General features: G+C 42.7%; 1 protein-coding gene across 2 annotated transcripts in view; it reads right to left on the bottom strand.

Annotated features, from left to right (window-relative positions):
* OGDHL (oxoglutarate dehydrogenase L) overlaps window positions 1-11,991 on the bottom strand; it is a 56,423-nt gene extending 44,432 nt beyond the window's left edge. The window contains exons 1-3 of one of the 2 annotated variants that reach the window (XM_075154334.1): window positions 11,853-11,991; window positions 6,883-7,117; window positions 425-604 (exon numbers count right to left, since the gene is read on the bottom strand). In XM_075154334.1, the coding sequence (XP_075010435.1) occupies window positions 425-604; window positions 6,883-7,089 (387 nt within the window). In that variant the 5' untranslated portion in view covers window positions 7,090-7,117; window positions 11,853-11,991. Of the gene's footprint in view, window positions 1-424; window positions 605-6,882; window positions 7,118-11,739 lie in introns of both variants that reach the window. The other variant, XM_075154335.1, reaches the window with a different exon arrangement.
* Between the last annotated feature and the right edge of the window lie 15,513 nt (window positions 11,992-27,504).

Raw genomic sequence — 27,504 nt, 5'->3', positions numbered from 1 at the left:
AGACACACACACACAAAAAATCTTAATGCAGTCAAGTGAGCCAAAAGAATAGTAAAGGCTAAGCTTTGACGTGTTTGGCTTCTGCTCCTGGTAAACGGGCAAAAAACAATAGATTCATGTTCCCTTTCACAAACGACTATCTCCATAAAGAGCTTCCAGGTTAAGTCAGATGACCAGCATCAGGGCTGTGGGTAATCTCAATCCTGAGTTTGCTACGCCAGAGGAGCATCCCAGTCTGAATCCAGGACCTCAGTGTTCAGACACTCTGCAGGGAAGAAAAGACTGTCTAGTTCAAGACATTTTGAATCAGAAGCAAGACAATAGGCAAGAGTTAAGACCAGAAGGCAAAAAAGAACATAAAAAGGAAGAAAAAGGTTGTCTGCAAAGGAGAGACCCTCCCACACCTACCCCAAAGTACACTTACTTGGTATGCTCTTATCAAAGACTGCACAGCAAGGTGATCTTCAACAAGCTTTTCAGCTTTGCCCGGTGTCTGGGCCAGGCCATGGCTCTGAAGAAATGATGCCTTTCTTTCCAACTGATCTGGTAGATGGGGATCATATGCTTGGCCAGCATTAGCGTTTCGGAAAAACAAATCCCAGGACTGGGCATGTGTACAGCGAAGGAAAGAAGAAATTGATTACCTCAAACAAAAGTCTCAACCAAAAGCAGCTCCTTCAAGCTGCAAATGGTACCTCACCACATTACAGTATCAAGTATCACTAATAGCCAGCAAAAAGAGAGCACAGATATGTCCACGTCTCGGTAGGAACTGTGTGTTTCAGAGCCCTTTTCGTCTCACTTCTTACACTGAGCTTGTTCAGTGGAAAACTCTACAGCATATATAAGTGCCAAGCATCTTCATACATTATTCATTCACACAGCTCTTTTTAACTGTGATGTTTATTCAGGCTACCAGTAATAGGTATGATATTATGCTGCTGGTAAAGGGGTATCAAGCCTATAAAACTGAAAACCTTAATAAATTAAATTAATCCATTCCTTTAACGATACTTAAAGAATTTATGACACTTCGAGACACTCGCTGAATATGCTAAATCAGAATCAGTCCTTAAGGGCCTTTCTTGAAGAAGCTGTTTAAAAGCAATTACAGCTTTTCTGAGTGAGGCTTTTTGTCTAAGATCCTTTCCTCACTAGCTTAGGTTACCTTACTATGAAAGAAATTACGGCCCCGGTTTCAGGTGCAAGTCATAACTTTAGAAGATTACATATTTCAGAATCTGAATCACAACAAACAAAAGATCCTTTTATTTCCATCTGCACTTTTACACAAGCCACTTCCTCCACATATGGCCAAATCTGGTTTTCCTGAACTGTTTCCATTCTGATGAGGTGGTCACCATCCCAGGTTAGAATGGTATTAGATATATGGATGCCAGTAGACGGCAGCAGAATGGGGTAAAACATCTGAGATGCTTATACCCAACAAAGAAGAAAGCCTGCATAGCAGGGGACTAATCAATACTTGTGCTTAGCTTACAGTTTCCATAAAAGGTAATGAAAGGTCATAAAACACTTTCCTCAGTTTGGCTAACTCAGGAAAGAAAGCAAGCTATTTCAAAACTTTAAAATCTTTGTGACTGGAATAGAAGCACTGTAAAAGCTAAATTTCATTTTGTACAGTGCATGTTATTTACCCTGGCTGTGAGCTTGGAACTAACACACTTCAAGGAACCAGTGCCAGAAAAGACAGAAAGTAGCCCAAAGATTTGATTTTAAAAAGAACATTACTTAATATATTCATTACAAAATACACAAAAGAATCAAAATAATGTAATACCAACACTGCATGACAGAAAAATATTTATAAAATTCTGTTTTCATTAACAAAAAGTCTTCATATTGAAATTTCTACAAGGCTTAAGGTGTTCAGAAACACTATGACAGGGGCAGCATGCAAGAACTAAACATCACCCAACCTTCCAAGTTGAAGTTATGGAAGTGGGAGGAATCCCTGAACCTGTGGGCAGGAACTTCGTCATTAGCATGAAGCCACTATCTGAGAAACACTGCTTTAATGCACCTCTCTTACTTCTTTATTAATACAAAGCTGCATTGATACAAATACGATAAACTTACTTAATTTATCAGCCTGCTTTTACACAGACTTGATCTAAACATAGTCTAACTTTCATAGACCATGGCAAATTAAGACAGACAGATCATGTTTGGCAGTCAGTTCCAGACACACTGATGAAGAATTCGTTCATCCTCCCTCCTCTCATTTAAGCCCATTTCCTATATTCTTTTTACCTTGACACCTTGCTAGCCACACTGAGATTAGAAATCTGAATTTACACAACATCCTATAAATGGTGTACAAGAGTCTATTAGTGTAACTGCATTTCCTCTGGTATTCTTTCTATACACCTTCTTACTCTGTATTAAGAACAGTATTGTTATTCCATGCCTATACAGCAACTAGTCTGAGAGTTTGCAGATCCCAGACAGTGAAAAACAGATACAATCCCTTTGTGTTACAACTAAGGCTACTTAGACTGGAGGAATTACTTTGGCAATACAGTTATTAACTTTCATTAAATTAGGAAATTCCAAACACACATTTGGATCCATGACAAATCTGACATTTGGTATTCAAAGTTTTAATAAAGATTATGCTTTGCTTATGTTAAGGTTCCTTCCTCACTTTTTCCAACACCATGATACATACACAATGATGATAATAACGTAACTATTCCTTTGTTGAGTCAAAAACTTTTCATTTAGATGTAAAAGTTATCACAGCACAGTCCCACAAACAATTGAATATGTTTTTAGACAAGTGGTCTGCTGAGACAGTTGCTAACAAAACCCAAATAGACTTGCCCAACAAGCTCCCTGTTTAACAAGAATAAGCATAGGACCCTTTCTTCAGGCAGACTCACAAATATAAACAAATACCTTCAAAATGTTTACATCTGAAGATGCAGCCAGCTGGGACAGAAGGAAGCCACACTATTTTTTCCTATCACATTTTTGAACTTATTGATTTGTTGGGCAGGCGTGACATTTAATCAGAGGGGAGGGAAAATACATCATTTGGCTACAGAAAATTAGTTTTTTCTAGATACACATCCATCAAAGCCTTTATAAATTTCTATAGTGTCTTTCAAGATTGATACCAGATTATAGTCTTCAAGTCCTGTGTATCAATGTCAGTCTTTGGCAACAGCATTTGCCATGTGTCTGAACAGACAGAAGACCAGCTTGGTCTCACAGCAAACTTGCAGGTTCTCAACTAAGTTAGTAAAGTTCTTTAAAAAAATGGTAGAGGAGACTTATAATAGAAAAATACATCTGTGAAAAATAAGTTGCTATAGTGATACGTGATACATTCCTTTTTTTCTTTCCTGTCAGCAAATCTATATTATAGTTAACCATTATTTTCTCAAGTAATATAATACAATTCCAGTGATTCAGTGGCAATATTCTACTCTCACATAATAAACAGTGTTGCACTTCGAATAACAAGTAACATATTAGTTATCTTGATGGTTTGTTTTTTTTTCTAGTGACATCACAATATTTATCAACTGCAGTGAGGACAGTAAAGCCTTAGAAGACACACACTGAGCATCACTACATCATTTAAAAAAAAAAAAAAAGATGAAGTCAAAACAAAAACCCCCACACTTTTTCCAAGTACATAAAACAAGGAAGTGATTACACACTCACGGTAGAGCAGCTGCATACAGGATAACATGGCAGGCATTATGTACTCAATATCCAACCATGCAGTTTTGTAATTAATCTTGTGATAGTAATAACTGAGCCTTGTCAAGCTTCTCCCTTATGATCTATGGCCCTGACACCATGCTTCAAGGAGAAATAATGACGCCTTTTTCAGAGCCCGCATCATTTTATTCCGATTGTTGTTTTGGCTACTCTAAGAACAGGAAATGCAAAAGACTAGGAAAAGCAGGAAATCATCAGGAATGGATTTGCACAAAGAATAAAAGCTCCTATGGATATAAATGCATATTCCTTGATATATAACCATGGTATACATAGAAAGGAGAGATTCTTAGAAAAAACACTAGTAACACTGAATACGCTCATTGGAACATGACAGCCATATTTCAAACAGTTTTAAATAAGCATACAAGCAAGACATGTCCAGTCAAATCTTCTAAGAGGGAAATAATTTGAGGAGCCTTGATTAATTGGAGTTTCTAAGTAAAAGTGAATAGAGTATGATTTTTAAAGCCCAGGAAAAAATAAAGCTTTTTCATCTCGGCAACTAGAAGGAGGCACATCCCCTCTGACAAGGAGATATCCAAGAAGAAGAAACATGAGGAAAAATAGGAAATAAAGAGGAAAAAGAGGAAAGAGAATGTAACATCTAAACACCTAGCACAAATTGGCTCTCTAAACCATGCTGGACATACTGGATCAAACAATGAAATATGAGTGGCCTGCAGAGAGAGTCAAATTATTAACAATACCATAACCAACACCACATAAACCGTTGGTGTCTCTTGACATTATTTTCCAACACTTCCACCACTTTTCATAGCAGAATGACAAATTTACAACTTGCCTACAGTATACAACTACGGCATGATTTTTTCTGTATTTGTAAGAAAACAGGGTGACTTCAACTCTCAGCATTTTTAACCGGTTTTATTAAAGCCCAAATTGAACAATTTCTGTCAACAAAAATCTTGGGTAGGTATTTACAGCTTTCAACTGATGAAATAAAATGGTTTTCAAGAAACCAGAAATTAATTTTGTTGATGAAACAAAGTAAAATTAATCGGCATCATTCTCCTCCCCCTCTTTTCTCTAGGCTGTGAAAAACCTAATTATTTAGGCAAGAATAGCTGTAAAGTAAGCCATGATGTCCATCAATCATATTCTTTTAAGCCTCATAAACCAGGCACACAGTGAATTTACTTCAGTTCATTACTGTTGTAAGTATATTACATATAGATAACCTGGAAAAGAATTTACACATTCTTAAAATGCATCTTGAATTACCTGGGATCCACTCCCTAGGGCACACCCTACTCCACCAATACATTTACATTCCTCTGTCAATTCACTTCTGCCGATTTATCGGTCGCTGTTCAACCTACAAACTGCATCACCTCATCAGGATCCATCGCCCAACTGTGCCCGAACTGCCAGGCGAACTGGGCAGTCTTTCGGCAGGATTTTTAGCACTGCCCCCAACCCCCAACTATCAGTCTAAATTTAGCACAAGTCTTTGCCCTTTGCTGGGGCGGTCGCGCCGGGAAAGTTTCCCGCCCCGAGGACGTGGCTGGCCTCTGCGCGGGGCCGGGCCGTTCAGCACCCTGGCCAGCTCCGGGCGGCTGCGGAGGGCCGGCCCGCCGGCAGGAGCCCGCGGGGACCCCGGCTCCAGCGCTCCCCGCCTCCCGCTGACGGCTGGTCTAACTGCGCAACGCCCGAGCTGATTTACTGAGGTTTATGCCCCATCAGAAGTCTGCAAGACTTCACAGCAGCAAAATTCACTCTGCTGTAAAGGGTCCGAACAAGAAATTTAGTTCTTCTTGAAGGAAAGAAGGTTGAGTTGATGTAACTCACAACAAGTAAAAACAAGATGTCACCACACACGCTCCTTCTGCATGACTTCATTCCTTCAGTGTCCACAAAATAAAAGGTTAATATTGATCTATAGCACCACTGCATCATGAGGGTTTCTCAGAAATTCATTCAGTGCATAAACACAACGTGACACCCTGCTCTACACTGGTTGGAAATTTAGCTGGCAGTTCCATGACGAAGAACCAAAGACAGGTGGGATGAGAGAAGCCACCCCTGGAGAAGGTCTCTTCAGTTCCAAGTTAAGGATCTATCTGCTATGTGAACAACATTCAGTCTTCAGAGTTGTCACTGCATATGCCACCTTCCAACAAGACTAAATGCATACACAACATCCAAAAAAACCAGCTACAAAACTGCTTTTCTTGGTCTCTCTTTTTTTTTTCCTCAACATGCATCACTTCCTCACACTCTAGATAGATTATCAGACTTAGAGCAACAACTTCTAAGTGACATTCTGATATATACGCCTCAAGAATAAGGGAACACACAAGCAATTTGGTAAACATTTTGGGCACAATTCACATTACTTCTCCAGAAAATTACTTGTCTGTCTTAGAATTTATCAGACTTCTCATCAGCTTCTTAAGTTACTATACATGTATCACCATAAGAGAGCCTTGCTTGTCAGCAGAAAGCTTGTTAAAAATAAATCTATGTATTTTGCCCACAAGGAAGGATTTGGGCCATAGATTTAAAGTAAAAAAAAAAAGCAAACAAATGTATGTCGCCTAGACAGAGAGGCAGAGAGACAGAACAAAATACTTTTCAAGATACTTAAGAAGGCTTTTCTGACAATTTCGGATTCAGTTTTGTTACAACTTTCACAGCTACCTATAGGGAACTGAACATTCATCTTCTTCAGACAGTTTAGAAGTACCAATGTCAACACATACTATTTAAATATAACATATCCTCTGATAGAATCTTATTACAATAAACCAAAAAATGAAAAGTATTTTATTTTTTGGGTCTTCTTCCAGATGTAACTAATTACTTAACAGACTGCTTGAACAGCATTTCCATGGCAGAATGCTGAAAGTTTCTGAGCAGCTTACTATTTCTGGTCTGGACTTCTTATTCTTTCCGCTCAGCTCACCATGCCTGTGGCTCCTCTCTACTTTTTCTGCTGCAATATCACATCTTACAACAATCAATATGTGGGAAATTAGTTTCACGTATTTCATTTCATACAAGACCTTTTTCTGGACTTTTTATAAAACAAGTTAAAAAAGAAAAAAAATCGATTCCACTCTCAACCTAATATTATCATTTACAGTCAAGTTTTAAACTTACCTTATGTACGCTTTTAGGGTTTTCAAGCCATGCATAATACATTTCCTCCACATAATTTGAATTACTCCCACTCAGGAATGGTTCTGAGGTTCCTGATGAAGCATACCGTTGGCCATGTAAAAATACCCTTCTGGCTATATCTTGCTTTTCCAGAAGTTTAATGCCATGCCACTTCAGCGTAGTCGCAAACAACTTCAGATGACTCATGTTTGTTTATTAGACAGAAGATCCAAGTCTATTAATAAAGACAAAACCAAACCTAATCAGAAAAAGAGCCAATGAATTGCAGACGCATTTCAGCCTGACAGTGAGAACTGAGGTTATGGCTAGAGTGCTCTTCAACAAAGCTCAGGTCTAGGCATGAAGTTCTCTTCAGGAGAGAGGCCACTCCATGACTGATTGCAGAGCTACACTTAGAGCAGTGGTTGCTGATGGCCATCCCCACATCAATCAGTTCACCTCACTGCTTCTGTAACTGATAACATCATCCTGGTTCCTGAAGCAATCATGATACCACTTGTACCACATGCCCCCTGAGCCCTGGTTCCCTGCATCTGCTAATCATTGACTTCTCTGGAGCTCTTGGCAACCGTTACTGCTGTCTCTCGGTTGTAGAAAGCTGTGGCCTTTCACCAAGCCAAACTGGGGTAGGTTCAATGAACAGCGTCAACAGTGGTCGGAAAAAAGCCTGCTACCTCAAATTTATGCCATGAATAATGGAGCTGACAAAATAATTAAAAGTATTAGTTGTGTTCATATTGGCATTAGCCTTCAATCAGTGTTACACTAAGAAAAGGCTCAGTTTAATTTGCTTTCCTAACTAGCATCATTTATTTTGTCCTTCCAATGACCTCTTATGAGCTTTTTAACAAAGACAGCAGATTCCTGTAACTTTGAACACAGTGAGAAAAACAATAAGGGTTAAATCTTGGGAATGCTGAACACCAGCAGCTCCAGTTCTAGCAAAGGGAATCAAAGCTTACCTTCAGAATAAAAAGAAAAAATGTAGCTTACAATTAGACCAAAAATAGTATAATCTTAATGCTGAAGTTGCCAAAATTGCAAAGGAATAGCAATAATGTGAAAAGAAATTATTAGTTTTGTTTTCACTTTAGAAGTATTTGGAAAGCTACAAGAACATAAAGGGTAGGATACTAATTAAGAGGAAGAAGAATTCAGATTTAACTCTGAGGTGTCTTTCATTTGTTTTGTAGTCCATCTAGAGAAATAATCTATTTGGTCAGAAAGTAAAATCCAAATTTTTTGTTGTTTAGTGTGCTAGTTGAACAATTGCTAAAAACAAAGTACTGAGCTGCCAAATGAACTTCAAAGCGTTTTAAAAACAACATTGTCATTTTGAGTCATAGATCAAATTTTGTTACCTATTACATGTAAAGATTATTTTATCTCTAATTCAAGAATAGATACCTTAAAAATTCTGTATAAACATTTTCTGTATATAAATCCCATTAAATTATTTTCTCACTGTTTTTCCTGTTCTCTCTCCCTCCAAAAAAAGGAAATATATGGTTATAAAATTCCTAAAATTGTAAGGGATAGGAAGAGCTATATTTTTCATCATCCAATTTAAAAATGCATATTGGACTTAAAAAAAAAAAAAAAAGAAAAAAAGCCTTCTACTGAATAAAACAGTATTACTGCATGCTCTTCTCTGGCATCACGTTTTTAACATGACATTTTTAACTCAACATCTATTTTGAGAGCTGCTGACTGGATCCCTTTCCTAGTCATTGACTTTAACCGTATCATCCCAGCAGTGAATTCTCCTCCTTTATCACACCAAATTCCCTTGTCTCTTCTTTCAAGACTTCTGCAGCCTTTTCACTCTCATCCACTAGCAGACCTGACACCTAGCTTGTAACACCAGCTGCTATCATCCACTTACTGAATTTTCCAAACAAGCACTTGTTCACATTCTCCATGGTGCCCAGACCATGGAAAGTATTCTCCCAAGGCAGCATCACCGTAACTAGTATACAATCCTCCTTTAAACCTACGAAACCGCCAAAACCTCAAAACCACACACTCTTCTCTTGGCATTTTCAGCAAATTGGCAATGGTTAGGCTACTAGTATGCTGAATCCCTTATACATTAGCATTATTTCCTATCTGCTTATATTCACTTGTCATTTCCCATTTCACAGATTCAAAGCTTATTACAACACTGATTTCCTCCTGTGACGACGCCCTGTCTATGATTAGGGATCCTTGGCAACTGTAGGAACATAAATACTATCAGCACCATTTTGAAACCAGATTAAGTCCTGCAAAAACTCAGAGCAACTGGGACAACATTGACAGAGTTAATATATTGTCGGCATACTAATTCTCTTTAAGATGTAACAGCACTAAAAACACTATGTATGCATCACATCATTTTGCAAAACTCGGTAAGATTTCAACACGTTATAACAGCAAGAACTGCGAGGTCACCATGGCACTTAGGACTTCCTGTCTGTGCCCATTCTGATAGAAATTATTATTTCACCTATCTTATACCCTGCAAATCCCACCCTCTACTTCTGCACTCATACCTGAGGGATGGAGATTCATTCCTAAAGGATTACCTACCCTCGTTTAAAATGCTTTGCAAAAAGCTGGGAGAGAAGGGAATGAGAGGAATATTCTTCTCAGTTTATCACACTACAGCAGCAAGTTTCTTAAGTACAGGTAATTTCACATTCTTTCTTCCCAATATGTCTGCCTGGAGAATGTGTAGCTCTTCCTTCCAGCAGTTAGCAAAGAACACGTAGCAAAATAACAACTTTTTTTGTCATGGAGATTGGAAAACGGATGCAAACGACATAACATATGATAGAAACAAAGAGCTTATAAGTGGTACCAGTCACTTCCCTCCAGTTCCATTTAAATTTCAAAACGGGGTCAGAGCCATCCTTCAAGTTGTAACTACTGAATACGCAATCTATAAGAGCAGATATGGGCTATGTCACTCCTGTGAAGATATAAAGATCACGGGTGAAGAAAAGTGTTGTCACAGACATTATTCCCTTCTCGTGAAAAAGTAATGCCTCCATTTTTATGCTGGTATGAAACAAAAATGGACAAAGCCACCAATCGTGTAATTCCAGCCAGATTTCAACTACAGATTAATTTCACTCAACACAACTGAGTTCTTCCTAGTTCTTCCTTTCGCACACACCGCTCTTCAGCACAGATGTCAGCTGTCAGCAGCTAAACAAATCGGAGACCACCAGCATGATCATAGACCATTCCAGCCCACTCAGCCTTGAGGCTGTCAGTCAAAAATCAGCACACAGGACAGCAGGCAGAAGTCAGAAGTAGTTAGGATTGTTCCACTCTGCTATGTTTCCTAAATGAACCCTGAAATGAAAACAGTGATTGGGAAGGAATCAAGCTGAGCTAAGAGCAATCTAAAGGAAGATATTAATTAAATCTCTACCGGAGGTCAAAAATAAGAAAGAAGCAGTGAACCAAAAAAACAACCTGATATTTAATGCACCAAAGCATCCTTAAAATGGTGGAAGCCTTAAGTGGCTGAGAATTTCTGCAGCTGTTCTGCAGTACAGCATATGAGCTACTTTCACCTTGGCACTTTCAACTCTAGAAGTGACCTACTGTCATGGACAGTCTCGTGAATTATTCTGCCCAGGTTTCTAGAGGGTAATAGAAGCATATGAAAAAGAGACAGCAAGATACTTCTGATAGCGAAGTGTTTATCTAGATTTTTTTCAAGCTCACTTTAAACATAAATACATTGCACAGACTAGTATCATATAAATCAATATTCTCGTGGTATTGCCAGTACCCTTACTGAGTTTCTTAACACACACACGAAGTCCTGCTATCTATGCTAACAAATGTTCTTTATGCTCTGCAGAAGTAGTCATTAATATGCCTGGTCCATATTTCACAAAAACGCTCCTTCATCCACTACCATGGTCATTTTCTCCTACGTTCCCCATTCAACTCACTCTTAAAGCTCTTCTTCAGATTGAATAATTATAATAAAACAAGGCTGACTGTGAAAAAAAAGGATGAAGATAATAAAGTATCTCCAAAAGCCCGTCATGGATAATTGAAACTAGAGAGGCATGGAATATCCTTACCAAATAAGGCTACTTCAGGAATATATAAACATGCTAAATGTTTCTTTTCCTTCCAGGACAGATATGCCGTACTGTATAAAGAAACATAATTGTCCATCCAAAAAGTTGACCTGGAGGAAGTTTGCAAGCCGTACATTCACCACAAGGTCTAAATCTTGGGCAATGGAGGCATCTCCATGCAATAAAACTATCCGATATATTAGTCTCCCTTCAAAATTACCGCCTTCAGTGGGTACCAACGGGCTAACATCACCACAGACTCCGGGCTACCAAAACATTGTAGAAGAGCAGGGGGGAAATATCTGGAAGGGCTCGGTTTTATTCTTCTGGCCCTGCCCGTAACGCAAGGACACATCCTTCCACGGCCACCCGGCAAAACCTTGCCGCGCCAGTGTCCTGCTCACCTTGGCCGCGACCAGAGGCCGGAGCCAGTGAGGCTGTCCAGCCGCTCCCGGCTACGACGGCGCTGAGGTGCCGCTGGAGCCCGGACCAGGAGGGCCGCCGTCCCCCCTCACGCCGAGCCGCGGCGCCCCGCCGGAAGGCCGCTCTCCGGGGCGCGGCCCGGCCCTGCGGCACGCCCCCTCACAACCGCACGGCAACGGTGACCCCGGCAGCCCGGCACGCTCACACGGGCCGGGCCGGGCCTGGCTCCGCCACGCCGCCCGCAGCCTGCCGCTCCCGAGCCGAGCCGGGTCCGGCTTCGCCGCCAGGCCCGCCGACCCTCCGCCCCCCGCCGGCGCTGACTGACCTGCGGGGACGGGGAGGGTCCGGCCCGTCCGAGGACAGCAGCGGCAGCACCGCCTCCACCACCGCCCGGGGCACAGGCCGCGCCGAGGGAGCGGCGAGGCGGGGGACCGTTACCTGCGTCACGTGAGGCGCGCGCCGCAGCAGCCGCGGCGCCCGGTGCGCGCGCTGAGGTCACGGCGGGGCGGGGCCGCGGGGCGCTGTCCCCGGCACCGCTGCCGACAGGCGCGGCCGCCGCGCCCCCGCCCGAGGCCACGCCCCCGCCCGAGGCCACGCCCCCTGCCCGCGGCCCCTCAGCGACGATCGCCCGCGACGCCATTTTAGGGGCGACGCTCGCCCGGGCCGGGGCTACCGGGGGGGTGCGAGGCGGGGGCATATCTTGGTGCTGCTGTGCTCCAACAAGGAGCCGGGCATTCCCGGAAGCCCCGTGGTTGCTCCAGTCATGTCTCCCGGTATACAGTGAAAGCATTCCTGGGCTGGATGCTGCCTCGGCTTGGGTGCGTGACCTTCTGGTAGGGCCACCTGCCATGGAGTGTCCGCAACAGGAGATCTACCTGGCAGGAAGGAAAACAAGGTAAAATGAACATCCATCTGCAAGATTCTCAGGTGACTGTCAAGAAAACTGTCAAGAAGCAGACACCTTTGCAGCTGCACGGTGTGAGGCGTCGCAGGGACATAAAAGATTATCCCGGCCTTGAAGACAGTGTGCTATACCTTCCTCACGTCAATCTTCAGGCCTATAAAGATACCAGCTCAAAGAAAATAACTGCACTTGACATTCATGGCAGAGGACAGCATTAAACTTTTATGCATATGTAGAAAGTCTTTTGGTGATCCCTGCCCAACAGTTTTCATTAAAAATAGAATATAAGTATAAACGAAAGCGCTGATCGGGTGGATAACTGTGAAGGGAGCAGGGAAAGAAAACGCGTTTGAAGGAGAAGTTGTTCACACAACTGTACAGGAATTACTGGAAGTTTCATAAAGGATATGTAAAGTGTTCCAAGGACACTTAGGCTTTCTCTCCAAAATTTGTTCATAAAGTAGACAAAGTAGTAGACCTTGACAAAATTATTGGAACTACATTTAAGGCATTTTTTTGAGTGAGTTACTGTCAGTGGGTTATGGGTGAGTGAGGTTATGTGGCCAAATATAAAACGCAAGTCGATACAATTTTAAGTGTTCCTTTGCTGGCAGAATTTTTATTTATATCTTCCAAGTCTTCTTTTCTCCTGGATGTCTTCAAATTACAAATGTCTATCCATTTTCTGTAATAATTCACAACATGACACATCTGTTATTTACCTGCTCTTAATCAAGTACACAGTACATACACCCAAGGTCAATCATCTATATAGATACTAAAATTGATATTTCAGGTAAATATTGACACCACCACATAAATACCAATGTTTGATAATTTTCTGGGTAAATAATAAGATAGGAATAATGGAAAAACTGGGCACGCCTTAAAAGGAAGGAGGAAAGAAAGAGAGCTATCATTTGTTTTGTGCGAAGGGTATATTGCACAAATGAGTATCAGGGTCCAGTGGGCAGAAATGGAAAGTAAAAACCTTAGGAAGGAACACAACAGGCTCTATCTGGGGCTTTGTTGCCTAATGGTCACACAGATTTTCATGAACCTTATTGGTTATTACAATTGTTGATTAGAGTAAAATTCTTCTAGATAAAAAAACCTTAATCACATAAATAAATGAAAAGCCTTATTATCATCTCAGCAGTTTTCCTAGCAGCTGTGCGTCTTCAAGAAATTGATAAATACTGCAAAGTGAAGGCGTGAATGATTTTGTGTTAACATTTTTGTGATACAGTATTTAGTGCAGGGAATAGATTGCGCAGAGAGATGGCACAGGAGGCACTGCGGACAGCCCGTCCCAGGGACGGTGCTGCCAGGGAGAGTGACCACCACGCTGCCTGGGGGAGCCCATCACCACTGCAAAATAAAATGCGTGCTGAACCAGGTACTTGCAGCTAGCCAGATGCTGGTTGAGCCTTCTGGCAAGTGGTGAAATATTGTTAGATGCTGCAGCTACTAATTGAGTTTAAACCTTATTATGAGCAGACAGAAGCCATCTTTAGAGCGATAATGTTATGCTGACTGAACATAAATTCAATTAAAAATTATAGTGAGGACAAGCAGACCTCCCCTCCACTTCAGAGGGAAACCCACATGTCAAATCTGACTTTGAATACCATTGCAGTGAACAGGGTAAATATGCTTGGATAGACACTAAGGTACTACAGTATGTTTTAAGTGCTTATGTTGTTCCCCGAAGCTTTTGCCCAATTTCACAACATTTACGTTCTTTTCTTTTTTTTTTTTTAATTCTTCACACAATGGGTATTTGTGTGTTTGAAACAGCAAAATTCTGGTTTATTGTGCTTTGGAGCAACTCCCAAATTCTCCAGTATTTATTGTAACTGCATTTCCCTCCCGCCTTTCCCACTCAGCTTTTGGTGCCTGCCCCACCAGCTCTTGCTATCGTAAGGCATTGCCTTACTGCTGCTGGCTTTCCTTCGTTCGGTGTCACTTTGCCACCGTTGTGCACCTCCTGAGCTGTACCTTCTTACCACTCATCTGTTTACTCTCCAGTGAGCCTCTGTGACGGACAATCAGCTATTTTCTCATTATTCTAGTTTTAATTCTTAAAATATCCAATTACATTTCACGTTTACCTGCCTATTTATGTGCCCACTTGTATACTTACCTCTCCCTCCCACCACCCGAAGGAAGATACATACACTGGCCTTGCTTCCTGCTAAACTATCTCACTTTGAAATTGGCTGGAATGAAAGTCCATCAGGGGAATGAAAACTTAGAAAAATTGTAATTCATAGCAGTCACAGAGCCAAGTTTGCCAGCTTGCTTAGCATCGTTGTCATGCCAGCTCCTCACTAAGAAAGTGTTATGCAGTAGAGAAGTTTTGCACTGGGTAAAATGTATGACACAGGATAATCAGGAAGTCCGATATGAAATTATCCATTGTGTTGAAAGACACACTGCCTCACCGTGATTTATTTTTATATTTATCCTTATTTTGTGTAGCATGTCAGTGTTAATCTGACATGCTTTCTTACTTATTTCTGCCTCTTTTACGTCTTAAACTCAGGCATGAGTTAACAAAACTAGAACCAACCTGTTTGAACAAACCAAAACATGTCTTAACAAAACTAGAACCAAGCTGTTTTTGGAAACACACCGTGTTGCCCGCTGGGGGCACAACGTGACCCATCGTTTGTTCCACGGTATGGTATTGCATGACTCTCTAATGCCTTGCCTCTGTCTTCGCTTGTTTTTGGTACATCGGTTTTCCTTGCCGGATCAGCAGCTACTTGCAATCAGCGTTGCGGTTCCTGTGGTTAATTGCTTCACACAACTGTCTCTCTAACACAGCATGACTTCTCAGTAGGCTTGTTTCTTCAAAGGGTAATCTCATAGGAGGTGGTCTGGATACAGGATTACTCATAGAAGGAGAATCTCATTAATACCTCCCGCTCCCGAGATAGAGGTATTTATGTATTTTTGGCAATTCTTCATTGTTACTGGTAATGCAATTCCACTAGAGACAATCTTTACCTGAAGTTCCCTTAGGCCAAGCACAGAAACTCCATTTTACTTTATTTCCCAATGTGTTTATTACACATGAAGTCTACAAACTAATATAGATTCAAACCTAAAGTATCATCTCTTCTTAAAGCAAGGCAATTTGGAAATGGTAAAGCATCTTCTCACTTTGCGCCTAACAATAAATGCAGTGAATATCCTGCAGTGCTCTGGTCATTAGGCTTGTCTAATACTTAAATCTGAGATTTAAAATACTTAAACCATCCTAGACCAAACAGCTCCAACGAATGATTCAGTCTGTTTTCAAAGGTAGGTTTTTTGGGTTTTGCTGCTTATTCTAGGTAGACATTTCAAATAAGTGCTAAAAAAATTTTAAAATCCCTGTGAACAGTAGCAGAGTAATGGCACTCACTCTTCCAGTTGCGATTTGCACCAATTCCTTGTACAACATTTTTCCTCCTTTGCCACAACCCTGTCAGTTGTAATATTCTGAAATTATTTGGCAGGCACCTCCTCTGCCGGACACAGGAGCCTTTCCCGGGCAGGGTACACCACTTGGGGTGGTCGCAGCTGCTTTGACCCTTCTCCCCAGAAGCGTTCTACATCTCGAGCAGCTCACGCAGGAGGGTAACCACCAATTCTTGCTTCAAGCCACACGCAGCATAATGAAGACCCTTCCCCTTCCAGCACCAGCCCAGCACTCTTTGCTGTCATCGCATGCCACGGTCTCCCCGTGCAGCATCCAGCGTCCTGCCTGCTGTTAAGCACCCTGTGCTGTCAGTGCTCCACTTATGTCCATTAGTGCAAAAAGATATTAATTGTAAACATACTTTTCAGCCTGGAGTTCATACCATGTTTTCAGGAGGAACCAAATTAGTTTTAGCAGGAACTGACAACTGCTGAGTGCTGCCAGGCAGTTCCTCTGGCAGAATTCTAATTCAAACTTCCCTGAATTTGCTCCTCGGCTTTTGTTTTTATTCTAGCAGACATATCTGCATTGAATGGGAAAACGTTTTTTGGTAGCACTAGCATAGGTCTGCTTTGAGCCGTACCCTGAGCCAGGGTAACAGTAGTACATTTTGTGGTGAACTTATTACACTCCCTAAAATGGCACATGCTTAGGCATTGGCAGAAGGCTTGTTTGAAATAGCAGAAAGCAGTGCTTCATGCTGATTTCTCAACAGCTGGCTCAAGTGCGTTCCAGCATCTGGGAATACCCTTCCGGGAGACTCCCCTGTAGTAGCTCCACAGCCGCATTCAGCACATTTTACTACAACGAAGTCAACGGGTGAAACCATGACCCTAATGAATTAGCAGCAAATTTCCATTCACTTCAGTGCTTTCCCCCAGTCTCTTTTATCTTCCTTTTTTTGTCAACTGGTATCACTTATCAGGCTTTTCTCCCTCCCCAGTCCTACATAGGAGGAGCATATTAATTACCGCTGACACCTCCTGCAGTGAAGTTTATGTGGGGAATTTCACATGGGTTATTTCCATTCCCTTTGCTTGCTGAAACCTTGGCTTTGTGTGCCACAAGCTTCAGTAATACCCCTGACTTCCCAGAATAAACTTCCCATGGTAAAGGATACATGGGCTGCTGGATGTCTGAGGGACGGAAAAATTGGTCCCAGTTTCACACTGCTTCTTGTATTGGGCAGGTTAAATGTGAGGCAGCGAGGAAATCCAACAGAAGCACAGCCGGTAGCTGGAGGGAAGCAATTACTGCCCTTTCCTCAGCCGTAGGGAGAACATGGCGGGGGTCAGCAGGGAGACAGAGCCAGCAGAGCCAGGCTCTTCACAATGCTGCGTGGCAGGAGGATGAGAGACCATGAAATAGGAGTGGTTCAATCTAGATACAAGGAAAACATTTTTCACTCAGAGGATAAACAAACACTGCAACAGGAACCCAGAAATGTGGTGGATTCTCCATCCTTGGACGCTTCAAGACCCAACTGAACAAAGCCCTGAACAGCCTGGTCTCTGATTCCAGTGTTGATCCTGCTTTGAGCAGGAGTTGCCCTGGATGACCTCCAAGGTTCCTTCAAACCTGCCTGAAGCATCTATGATTTGTACCAGTTTCACAGAAGTCACGTCAGATTAAGGTTAAGCATGCAATCATTATTTGGTCAACAGACAAACTCGTATCGATAGTTTTATATGGATAGCATCTACCTGGGTTTTAATTATTCTCTACTCTAAGATTTCAGGCTCTATTGCTCTGGAGAAAACAGTATCATAGAAGTACAGAGTGTTTTATTGGAAGACCAAGATCACCAAAGACTGCTCCTCAACTGATTCTGGCTAACAGGTTATTTTCAAGTGACTTTATTCTCCAAACATATTCCTGGGTAGAATCAAACCGCAGGAGCCCATTTGTCTGGCCACGGATCCGTTAGAGAGAGACAAGCTAGCCAATACAGCCAAACGAAAATCAGGAAAACACAACTTCTACCTGGCTGTTTCACAAGTCTTTCCTAATAAATGAGCCCACTACAACTACAAGAACAAAAGCAACTGTTGCTGTAATTACTTCTCTGATATCTCACTGTATTATCATTAAAATCTCAGACTAAACAAAGAACTACAGCATATACAAAGCAGCAAGTGACTCAATAAGAGAGGTAGGTCAGGGAGGAGCTCTGACTTGCAACATTTATCATAGCTGCCAAATAATGAGTTCATGTTGAAATTAGCAAGAGCACTAAACTTAATTTATCCTAGTATTTTAATGGGAAGTTAGTACGTTGACAGAAAACAGCAAGAAGTTTTCCCACTACCTGTGGAAGTAGATCACCGCTGGCACTGCAAAAAAGCCTGCCAGCATTTGGCATGTTGACGATGAACGAAGCACTGCCAACTGCCCTTTCCTTAATGAAGAAAGAATTGAAAATACTATTTTTTCTATTTTACCAGGGGATTAGGAGAAAACGGCTGGAACATTGTTTTCGATATTTGCAGGTGTTTCATACGAGAATCCTAATTAAAATAGAAAAAAATATTTTTTTTTGATAGCTTTCTTCTACCTACATCTCAAATACACTACATTTTTTTAGATTATCCCTTTAGGCAAAAATAAAACATCAAGGTACTGACTTCATCATATTCAACTGGAAAATTCTCCTCATCTCTTATTCTGTACCACTGGCTGTGTTTTCTTCAGGAGGATCTATTTTGATTTTTAATGCCACTTATCCTGATGAGGGAATGTGTAATTATCTTCCCACTTCTTTTATTTGGAAGATAATAAATAAGGCAAGACAGTTCTCCATCAGTTAAAACTTCTGGGGTATCTGAGATTTGTAGCTCTCGCTGGGAGTAGGGTTTGCTAATGAAGCTTTTGAAGCCACAGTGGTGGTGTCTGATTGTAATTGCTAAAAGGTGACTCTTGAAGAGGTTTATTTGCACTAATCAACACCATGTTGTGCCTCAAAGCTAGAGTTCCCTTAGATGCACTGTCCCTACCGAGTTGTTCTGCAATAACGAAACAGGCTTTTCTGTTTACTTCTCTTCTGGCACCATATCTGTTTTTTAATGGGATCCTTTGAAGCTGCTCTCCAAACCTGTTGTACAGTTAAAACTTCATAATTTCTTTCTAACACTTTCCTCTTGCAGCCCCCAACCCCCTCTCCTCTGGTGCCTGAGCCAAAGCGACCTTCAGCGAAAGTGTTAATGTAAAATATCCAAGGGCTCAGGGGTGGGCTGTAAATATCAAATCTATTACACGCAGAGTAACAATCATTTCTTATTTTCCTGATGGTGGCCACTTGGAAACATTACATTCACAGTGCTGGACGCAGCTGGACGATATTAGAGAGTGATTCTTGTTCACAGCTGAAACAGCTCTACGCGTCCCTTAATTTTTGTTGCTTGTATTTTACTGCACAGTTGTTCTCCAGTAAAGTAGAAAATAGTCTGAGCGCCTCGGTTACCAAGGTGAGCTTACTCTCCATGCTTCACGTGGACTGTTGATCCGTTAGCGGCCACCATATCACTGAATAGATTTTCAGAAAAATAATGTTGGTGTTACAGGAAAAATGCAACAACTCACCCCAAACTTACCTCCAATGTGTTGTTTTGTAGTTGTTTATCAACTCGGAATAAGTTGTTCTAACTTTACTCTGAATCCCGTTCAGACTAGCTTGCTGTGCAGTTCAGGCTGTCGCATTACACAGGTCCTCCTATTTTACAAAGTCTTCACCCATCGGTGCTGAGCTCACTGAATTGTATTAATGCTTGTTAACCCCAGGCAGTTCTGGTGCTCGGGACACAGCACCATAACCCTGTCTAGCTCTCTCGTCTTCTCTGCAGGCCAGTTACCAATGGATGCCTGGGTGGTGCTTGTTTCACTAAGGCGAAAAGAGCATCGCTGCAGCTCCGTTTTAAGGCATTTTGAGCTGCATGAAATCCTACTCTGGTTAATCATAATATCACCTTCAATGCACAGTGCACTACATGAAGAAAAACATTAGTAAGTGAAAGGCAGAACCCACAGTGAGATGAGTTTTGGACGGTAATGATGCTAGGGTTGGATTTTTAGCGCTATTGCTGTGGCAGCTTAAGGCAATTACAGACGTTGCCTTAACGAACAGACCTTTCCTGCACAGGCCCTTTCCCCTGGGCGTGCACAGTGCCTGTGGAAGGCTGTCACTGAAGCCAATTAAAGAAAAAAATTGAAAACTCTGTAAAGGTGTTTGGAAAGTGAGAATTAAATCCTGCCTATCATTTCTTACTCAATCCAGCTAGCAAATCATGATCCTCACTAATTACCACCCTTGCACGTTGTAGCAAGGGAAGGATCTAGCTCTGAAGAGCAAGGATTGCACGCCACTTTGGGGACTGTGATTAGCCCGAGTCTTAAGTCAATGAGTTTGAAGCTGACAGTTCACTCAATACTCTAAAGCCACTAAGCATAGCTGGCACGCACTGTCACCACGGGCGCTCGGCGTGCGATAGAGGCTTAGCGGGAGCGAGCCGGGAGGCTGAATTATGATTCCTCCTGCAGACAGGGTGAACCTTTCGGGCCGAGACTGAGATCATCGGCTAGACACTGCTGAGGAGCCCAGCGGCAGTGAGGCCATCAGACCAGAACAGAGATATAAAGCAAGCACTGCAGTAAACAAAGAGGCTTTTGCAAGGAATTAACGCCTTCTCAAGTGTGGGACAAAACACATGGGTTTCACCTGCCAGGTCTGGGTTTGTGGCACTTGTGGGTTTTAACTCTGTGAGAAAAAGGCGCTGCCTGCGTCTGCTGGACACTGACGGAGCAGTGGACCTGCGCGAGTCCCTCACCTCCTCCTGGCTCATTATAGGCTCATAGAATCATGGAATCATTAAGGTTGAAAAAGACCTCTAAGATCATCGAGTCCAACTGTCAACCCAACACCACCATGCCCACTACACCATGTCCCTAAGCGCCTCATCTACACGTCTTTTAAATACCTCCAGGGATGGTGACTCCACCACTTCCCTGGGCAGCCTGTTCCAAGGCCTGACCACTCTTTCAGTAAAGAAATTTCTCCTAATGTCCAATCTAAACCTCCCTTGGCGCAACTTGAGGCCATTTCCTCTTGTCCTATCGCTAGTTACTTGGGAGAAGAGACCAACACCCACCTCTCTACAACCTCCTTTCAGGCAGTTGTAGAGCGCGATGAGGTCTCCCCTCAGCCTCCTCTTCTCCAGACTAAACAACCTCAGTTCCCTCAGCCGCTCCTCATAAGACTTGTGCTCCAGGCCCTTCACCAGCTTCGTTGCCCTTCTCTGGACACTCTCCAGCACCTCCATGTCCTTCTTGTAGTGAGGGGCCCAAAACTGAACACAGTGTTCGAGGTGCGGCCTCAGCAGTGCCGAGTACAGGGGCACGATCACCTCCCTGCTCCTGCTGGCCACACTATTTCTGATACAGGCCAGGATGCCGTTGGCCTTCTTGGCCACCTGGGCACACTGCCGGCTCATGTTCAGCCGGCTGTCAACCAGCACCCCCAGGTCCTTTTCCTCTGGGCAGCTTTCCAGCCACTCTTCCCCAAGCCTGTAGCGTTGCCTGGGGTTGTTGTGGCCCAAGTGCAGGACCCGGCACTTGGCCTTGTTGAACCTCATACAATTGGCCTCGGCCCATCGATCCAGCCTGTCCAGGTCCCTCTGCAGAGCCTTCCTCCCCTCCAGCAGATCAACACTCCCGCCCAACTTGGTGTCGTCTGCAAACTTGCTGAGGGAGCACTCGATCCCCTCGTCCAGATCATTGATAAAGATATTGAACAGGACCGGCCCCAGTACTGAGCCCTGGGGAACACCGCTCGTGACCGGCCGCCAACTGGATTTAACTCCGTTGACCACAACTCTCTGGGCTCGGCCGTCCAGCCAGTTTTTTACCCAGCGAAGAGTGCACCTGTCTAGGCCGTGAGCCGCCAGCTTCTCTAGGAGAATGCTTTCTTTCCCTCAGCCCACTTCAGAGAATTTCCCCCACCTGGGGATATTCCAAATACTCATTTTTGGAAATGCTTTAAGATACAAACTACTAACATTAGGATACTTTGGCCGCTCGTTGCTGCTTGCATTATGTCTCAACCTTACAGAAATACTAAGGTGGCAGAGAATAGCTGGTGTTATTCGTTGTTTCAAGATGCTGGTCGTCGTGATCCACACATTCCTGTGCGCGCCATTCAATAAAACATTGGCTGGGTATTGCTAGAGATCAGAATCCGAAGTTGGATTTAACTCCCTTAAGTCATAGCTCTGCCAGGTCATTGCCACATGAATTTTCAGAACAGCAAAGCCTTCCCTCCTCATTTAAGTATATAAATGCATTGTTTTGGTCATAGATTAAACATTTTTTGTGGGCACAATTTTACACTGATCTGTCAGAAGCTTTTACTGGACTGTAGCAGAAACCAATCTCAAAGTCATTTATTAACATTTTGAGGCTATCTGAAGGTCACATGTAATCAAGATTTGAGGCAAAAAGAGGGGGATGTTTGTTTAAAGCAAACAGGAATTTGATTAGCCTTGAAACCCTTCGAACCACCGGGGCCAGAAGCTTTCCTAGCAGGCGAAGGAGGTTCCTGCTGTCAGTCAGGGTAACAAAACCCTTCCAAAACTGGCATGCAGAAGGTGCAGGTTCATCTGGGTGTTTCCAGCTCTCGTGCCAATGACTGAAAAACAATTTCAAGGCTTGAAGAACTTTAAAAAACAAAAAAAAAGTCAGTCAAAAGATTTAGAGCCCCAGATACTGAAGTCAGATGACTTTAGGAGGTACTTAGTTGTCATTAAAAACATCTAGTCCTCATGATTGCCCGCAATCAAACAGTCAAGCTCCAGGTCTGTTGCATTTTAAATTTAATCTGCTGGGTTTGGCTGCTGGTTTTTGTGTACATGGAGTTGGCGGAATGAGGGAGGGGTGGACTCAATCAGTCATAGGTCTTTTTTTCATCATGAACGCTCAGGGAATTGTCATCACCAACAGTAAAGTCTAAATGTCATTGAGCTGGGATTTTCAACGTGGAAAAATTAGAAGCCTCCTTTTCTCAAAGTTACGGTATGTTCAATCCTTGCCCAGAAGACACTGATTTTTTTCTTTTTTTTACCTTTCTCCTCAAAATGCGACAGTTTTGATTTTCCACAGAATGTAACATCAAACATCCCTTCATTCCTGACCCACATTTGCCGCAGGTCAAGTAATTATGAATGAAAATACCATTTTGTTTATATGAGTTCTGTTTATGACAGAGATTAAGTTATGAAATTTGTACTCCTGGCATCTTATTAATACTGCTCTGCTGTAAAATTCCTCAGGCAACAGGCAAAGTAATGACTTAAATCTGCAACAAGATAATTAGCTTACAATGCAGGCATTTTGAAGATAGGGTTAGCTCTGGATTTGAAAATACAATTTTTTAGGACCTTATCCTTTATATAAAAGGGTGCGAAACACTTAGAATTACCTTAATTTATTTCCATGACATTTTGGTTTAGATCCAATCAATTTCTAGTACATTAAGGAAAATCTTGTCATTATTCAATAACGGGATTTAGCTATTCAAAGCAATTTTCTTAACCTTTAATTTTGAAAAGGTAAGTCTTCAAATCTTAGCAAAATTAACTTCATGCTGTGGTGAAACACTTTGATCTATACAATATCTTTATTGCACCTGGTGTGCCAAGATGCTTTGATGAATGAAAGAAATTAGCAAATTCAGCACTTCCCTTCAACTTCCAGCTGAAAGCCCAGCGTACACCCATGGAGAAGCGATGTCCTCGCTGATATAAGGCTGTGGAGGAGGGTTCTTCTGAAGCATCTGTAAAGCAGATGACATAAACTACATCTAAATCTTAAGTGGGCACTCTTAAAAATTAATTGATTTGATTTAGCGTCCTCCACTTTCAAATGGAAGTAAGCAAAGCTGCTTTCAGCTTGGTGATAATCCACACTGACGTCGTAGTTCAAGATCATGAACTTTCCCAGGTGTCCCTTTGCAGGTAACACCTGATGTGGAAGCAGCACAACAGATTGATTCAACAAATGAATTTCCTTTACGAGCGGAGCGGGTCAGACTCCTGCAATGGGAAAAGATCTTTATAGTCCTGCAAAGCCAATACGTGCCGGAGGGGACACCCTGCCTTCTCTACACACGGATACACTTCCTCACTTCCCAGGTATTGAAGACTGCAAAAGGGGAGAGCAGCTACGCAGGACCACTAACTTGGGAACATTGTTACTGATGCAGATGCACAAGCCGGTGGAAATATTTCACTGAAAACCTACTTTCTGGTGTTCCAGCTACACAAAGCAAAACAACTTGACCTAATGAAGCAGCCTGGAGAAAATTTTCCATGAATTTCTTATTCCCAATTCTAAAGGTGCAACATTCTGGCCATGTAAGGTGCTTCTGTTTGTCATTTCCCCACTGAGCTCCAAAATGAATGTGACTTACCTGGACACGGCCAGAGCCCACCTGGCTGTTTTCAGAAGAATCACCTCCCCCCCCGCCCCGTAAGCAAAGCAAGACTGCTATCAGCATCCAGTCAGGACAGTCTTTCACAAATGAAAAACGTTAATCGAACAGGCACCTAAGGAAACCCGGACAGGTATTTCTTCTTGGACTCCAACATGTGGGAGATGGCAACCCGGCCAATGGGAACACAGAAACAAAAATCAATTGCCTCTCTCAAGTGTTTTCTGCCTTCTTTGCAAAGACCTGCAAACTTGGAAAGTAAAGGCAAATCAGAAGACGACCCCTCCCCTATAGCTGGTCTTGATAATGGTCGCTGAGAGAATCCAAGCATTATATTTGCAGAGCACGACTGTAGCAGATTCCTGTAATAAATCTGTAAACATTGACGTTTACCCCTGATTCTGCCTTTGTTTTCCTGGTTTGTTTTGTTTTTAACAGGTACTATTAGCAATTTCTGAGAATGAACATAACTGTTCCCCAACAAACAAAATAATCTTCTATCTATCTCTGTAAAGTGAATGTAAAAAAAAGGTGAAAATACTGTCTTTGAGCAAGAAGATTGCAGTTTTCCCCTCTTGCCTCTTAACGCACCCCTCCCCCCGGAAGGGGAGATGTCAGAGGCTCAGTAGCCATTCCAGAGCACAGCCAGCCAGCATTTACAGAGGTTTAATTTCTCCCGCAATCCGGACGTTGTTCCTCATGTAAATTACGGTTTACACAAAAGCTGGCAAACATTGTACTTCCAGGCAAAAACGCCAGTAATGCCTTTAGCTAAGGTCAGACTTATTTAAAAAGTGATGCCATAAGGATACATTATAACAAACAGTTTGTAATTCATCATAACTGCCTTCCTGCAGTAACAGCCTTCGGCACTGAAGTTCGACATTTGTGGAGGGACAGTGATTTCATGCTAATACACGTACGTACGTCTCGCATCCACACCGGTAGCATCTTCTGTGGCACTACCTTCCATTTCTTGGTAACTTTAAACATGGACTTTAGAAACAAACCTGCTCCACTGGTTTTTTGCTCCCTTCCTATTTAGCAAATGCAGTTTTTATCTGTGCAGAATCTCATTTGATAATATTAATTGCAAAAATTACAGCTATAATAGGTATAAGAATTCCAAGCAGTTGCAGAAGGCTTTTTTTTAAAGAACAAAAAAAGTCTGTCACTGAACTGGGCCTTCCAAGTGAATATAACCGAGAACAGGGTAGGCAAAGTGTCTGTGGAAAGTTCTGGACAGGGTAGGTAGGTAGTTACCTGCGTGTTACCTGAATTCTCCAAGAGGAGGTTTACACGAACCAACATTTACCAGAAGGAGGAGTTGGGGCTTTTCAGTAATCTTCCCCTAATCGGGCATGCTTTACACCCAGTGAAGAAATCCCCTTGTCGTATTCCATTGCTCTGAAAACTTGAACATCACAGTGGTCCTCTTAGATACTTAAAAGGGGAAAAAAAAGGGCATTTTTAAGCCCATTTTTAATATCACCTGTTCAATTTACCATTAAAAAAAACAACAACCAAACCCCAACAACAAACACAAACCCCTATCTTTTTCTTGTTGTTCTTAGGCAGATAAGCTCTGGAAAGGATTTCCAGTGCAATCCATTTTCCATTTGATCTAGAGACGAGCTGACTGTGAAGGCCAAGGTGTGTGAACTGTGGGTACCAGACAGCCAGCAAGCGCAGTCAGGTTGTGAAGATCGTGCAGTCCCTGTCTGTTGTGCACAGGTTCCGCTGGCCCCTGCTTGGAGGGTTTACAGCTGACTAACTACGTATTCATGATCCGCACTGCCTGTACTTTGTGACAGCTTCTTTAACCTTCTGCAATGTATGTACCAACTAGCCAGCAAGCACAGCACCGTGTATGCATATCCGCCAGCATCATCACCGTCCACCACAGTATGACCAAGAGGACTTGGACCATACCAGCGCTTCCTTTAACCGCGTAGCGAGTGCCGCTTACCGGAACCACGTAACGTAACCCCGGCTGACAGCGCAGCTAAGCAGAAATTGATGGTATTGCTGTAATGGAGTTACCGGTGACAGACACCTCCTCTGCAGCGTCCAGGTCACTCTCACTTAAGCAATGATAAATGAACACGAAACACTGTTAGCACAAAACAAGATCATAAATACTCAATTCTTAGTTAAAAAAAGGCAGCAACTGCAGACAGCTGTAGCATCTTGCAGTTGCCATGATTTTATGGATGTCCCCACTCTTGTCAGAAGTGTACCACAAAATAGTGAAAGACTTTTTGCAGATTTTAAAAAAAGAAAGGAAAAAAACCCCAGTTATCTACCCAGAGCAAATATTGCATCACGCTACACTGGCTAATGCGTAAATACACTGGTGAACCTTACAGAGTTTGTAACAGCTTTTGGTATCCTGAGGTCTGACATCTACCTGTCCGTCCTTCTGTCACAGAAAGCTGCTTAGGCCGAGAGGATGCAGACTGTTTGGAACGTAAACGTCAAAAGTTGTGAAATTCAGTTGTGTGGGACTCCTCTATCCAAGCACTGACATAGCTGGGAAGCCAATGGTTTGCAATGGAGAAAAATGGGAAAAGTCCATAGGGAAACAGCCCTTGCAATTGTGCTTTATCCCTAAGGAGCTATCTCCACAGGCTCCAGTTGCCTTTAAGAATTAATGAAGTGTATTCCTAAGGGCATTTGCTGATTCCAGTTAGACCAGTGACGGCTTGGGACAGGAGAGACTGGCAGCTGCTTCCCCACTGCAGCAGCAGAGCGTCAGCACCTCCTGCTTCCCCGTCACTGGGATTCACAAGGTCCAACATGAAGGGCATCAACCCCTCCCTACGCAGCCAGCACACTGCCTGAAGCCTGCCGTCTCCAGGTTATCCAACACTCAGCCAAACGCCTCTTATAGAGAATGACATCATTTTGGCCATTTACACGAGAAGAATTAAATCTAAAACCGGGAATGACAAACGTGCCTGAGGATGAACTGAGCCCGAGCCTGCGGCAGCCAGCGAGCGCCTTGCACGGGGCACCCCTGCCCGGCCAGGGCCAAGCTGCTGGCTCCTGCTCCCGCGGACGTGCCTGCTGCCGCTCAACCTCTTCGTTACTGTCCCTGCTGTACGACAGACTAAATCCTTCAGTATTAACACTGCAGACTTTAAGCTCGGCTACATCTAAAACCTTAGGAGCAATCAGAAAATATATTTTAGCCTAACTTTCTGTAATGCTAAAAAAAAAGTTTCTTACTGGCTTA

The sequence above is a fragment of the Calonectris borealis genome, chromosome 7 (genome assembly GCF_964195595.1).
Source record: "Calonectris borealis chromosome 7, bCalBor7.hap1.2, whole genome shotgun sequence".
Lineage (NCBI taxonomy): Eukaryota > Metazoa > Chordata > Aves > Procellariiformes > Procellariidae > Calonectris > Calonectris borealis.
Note: the sequence above shows the minus strand (reverse complement) of the source record. Positions and strands in the feature narration are given on the sequence as shown.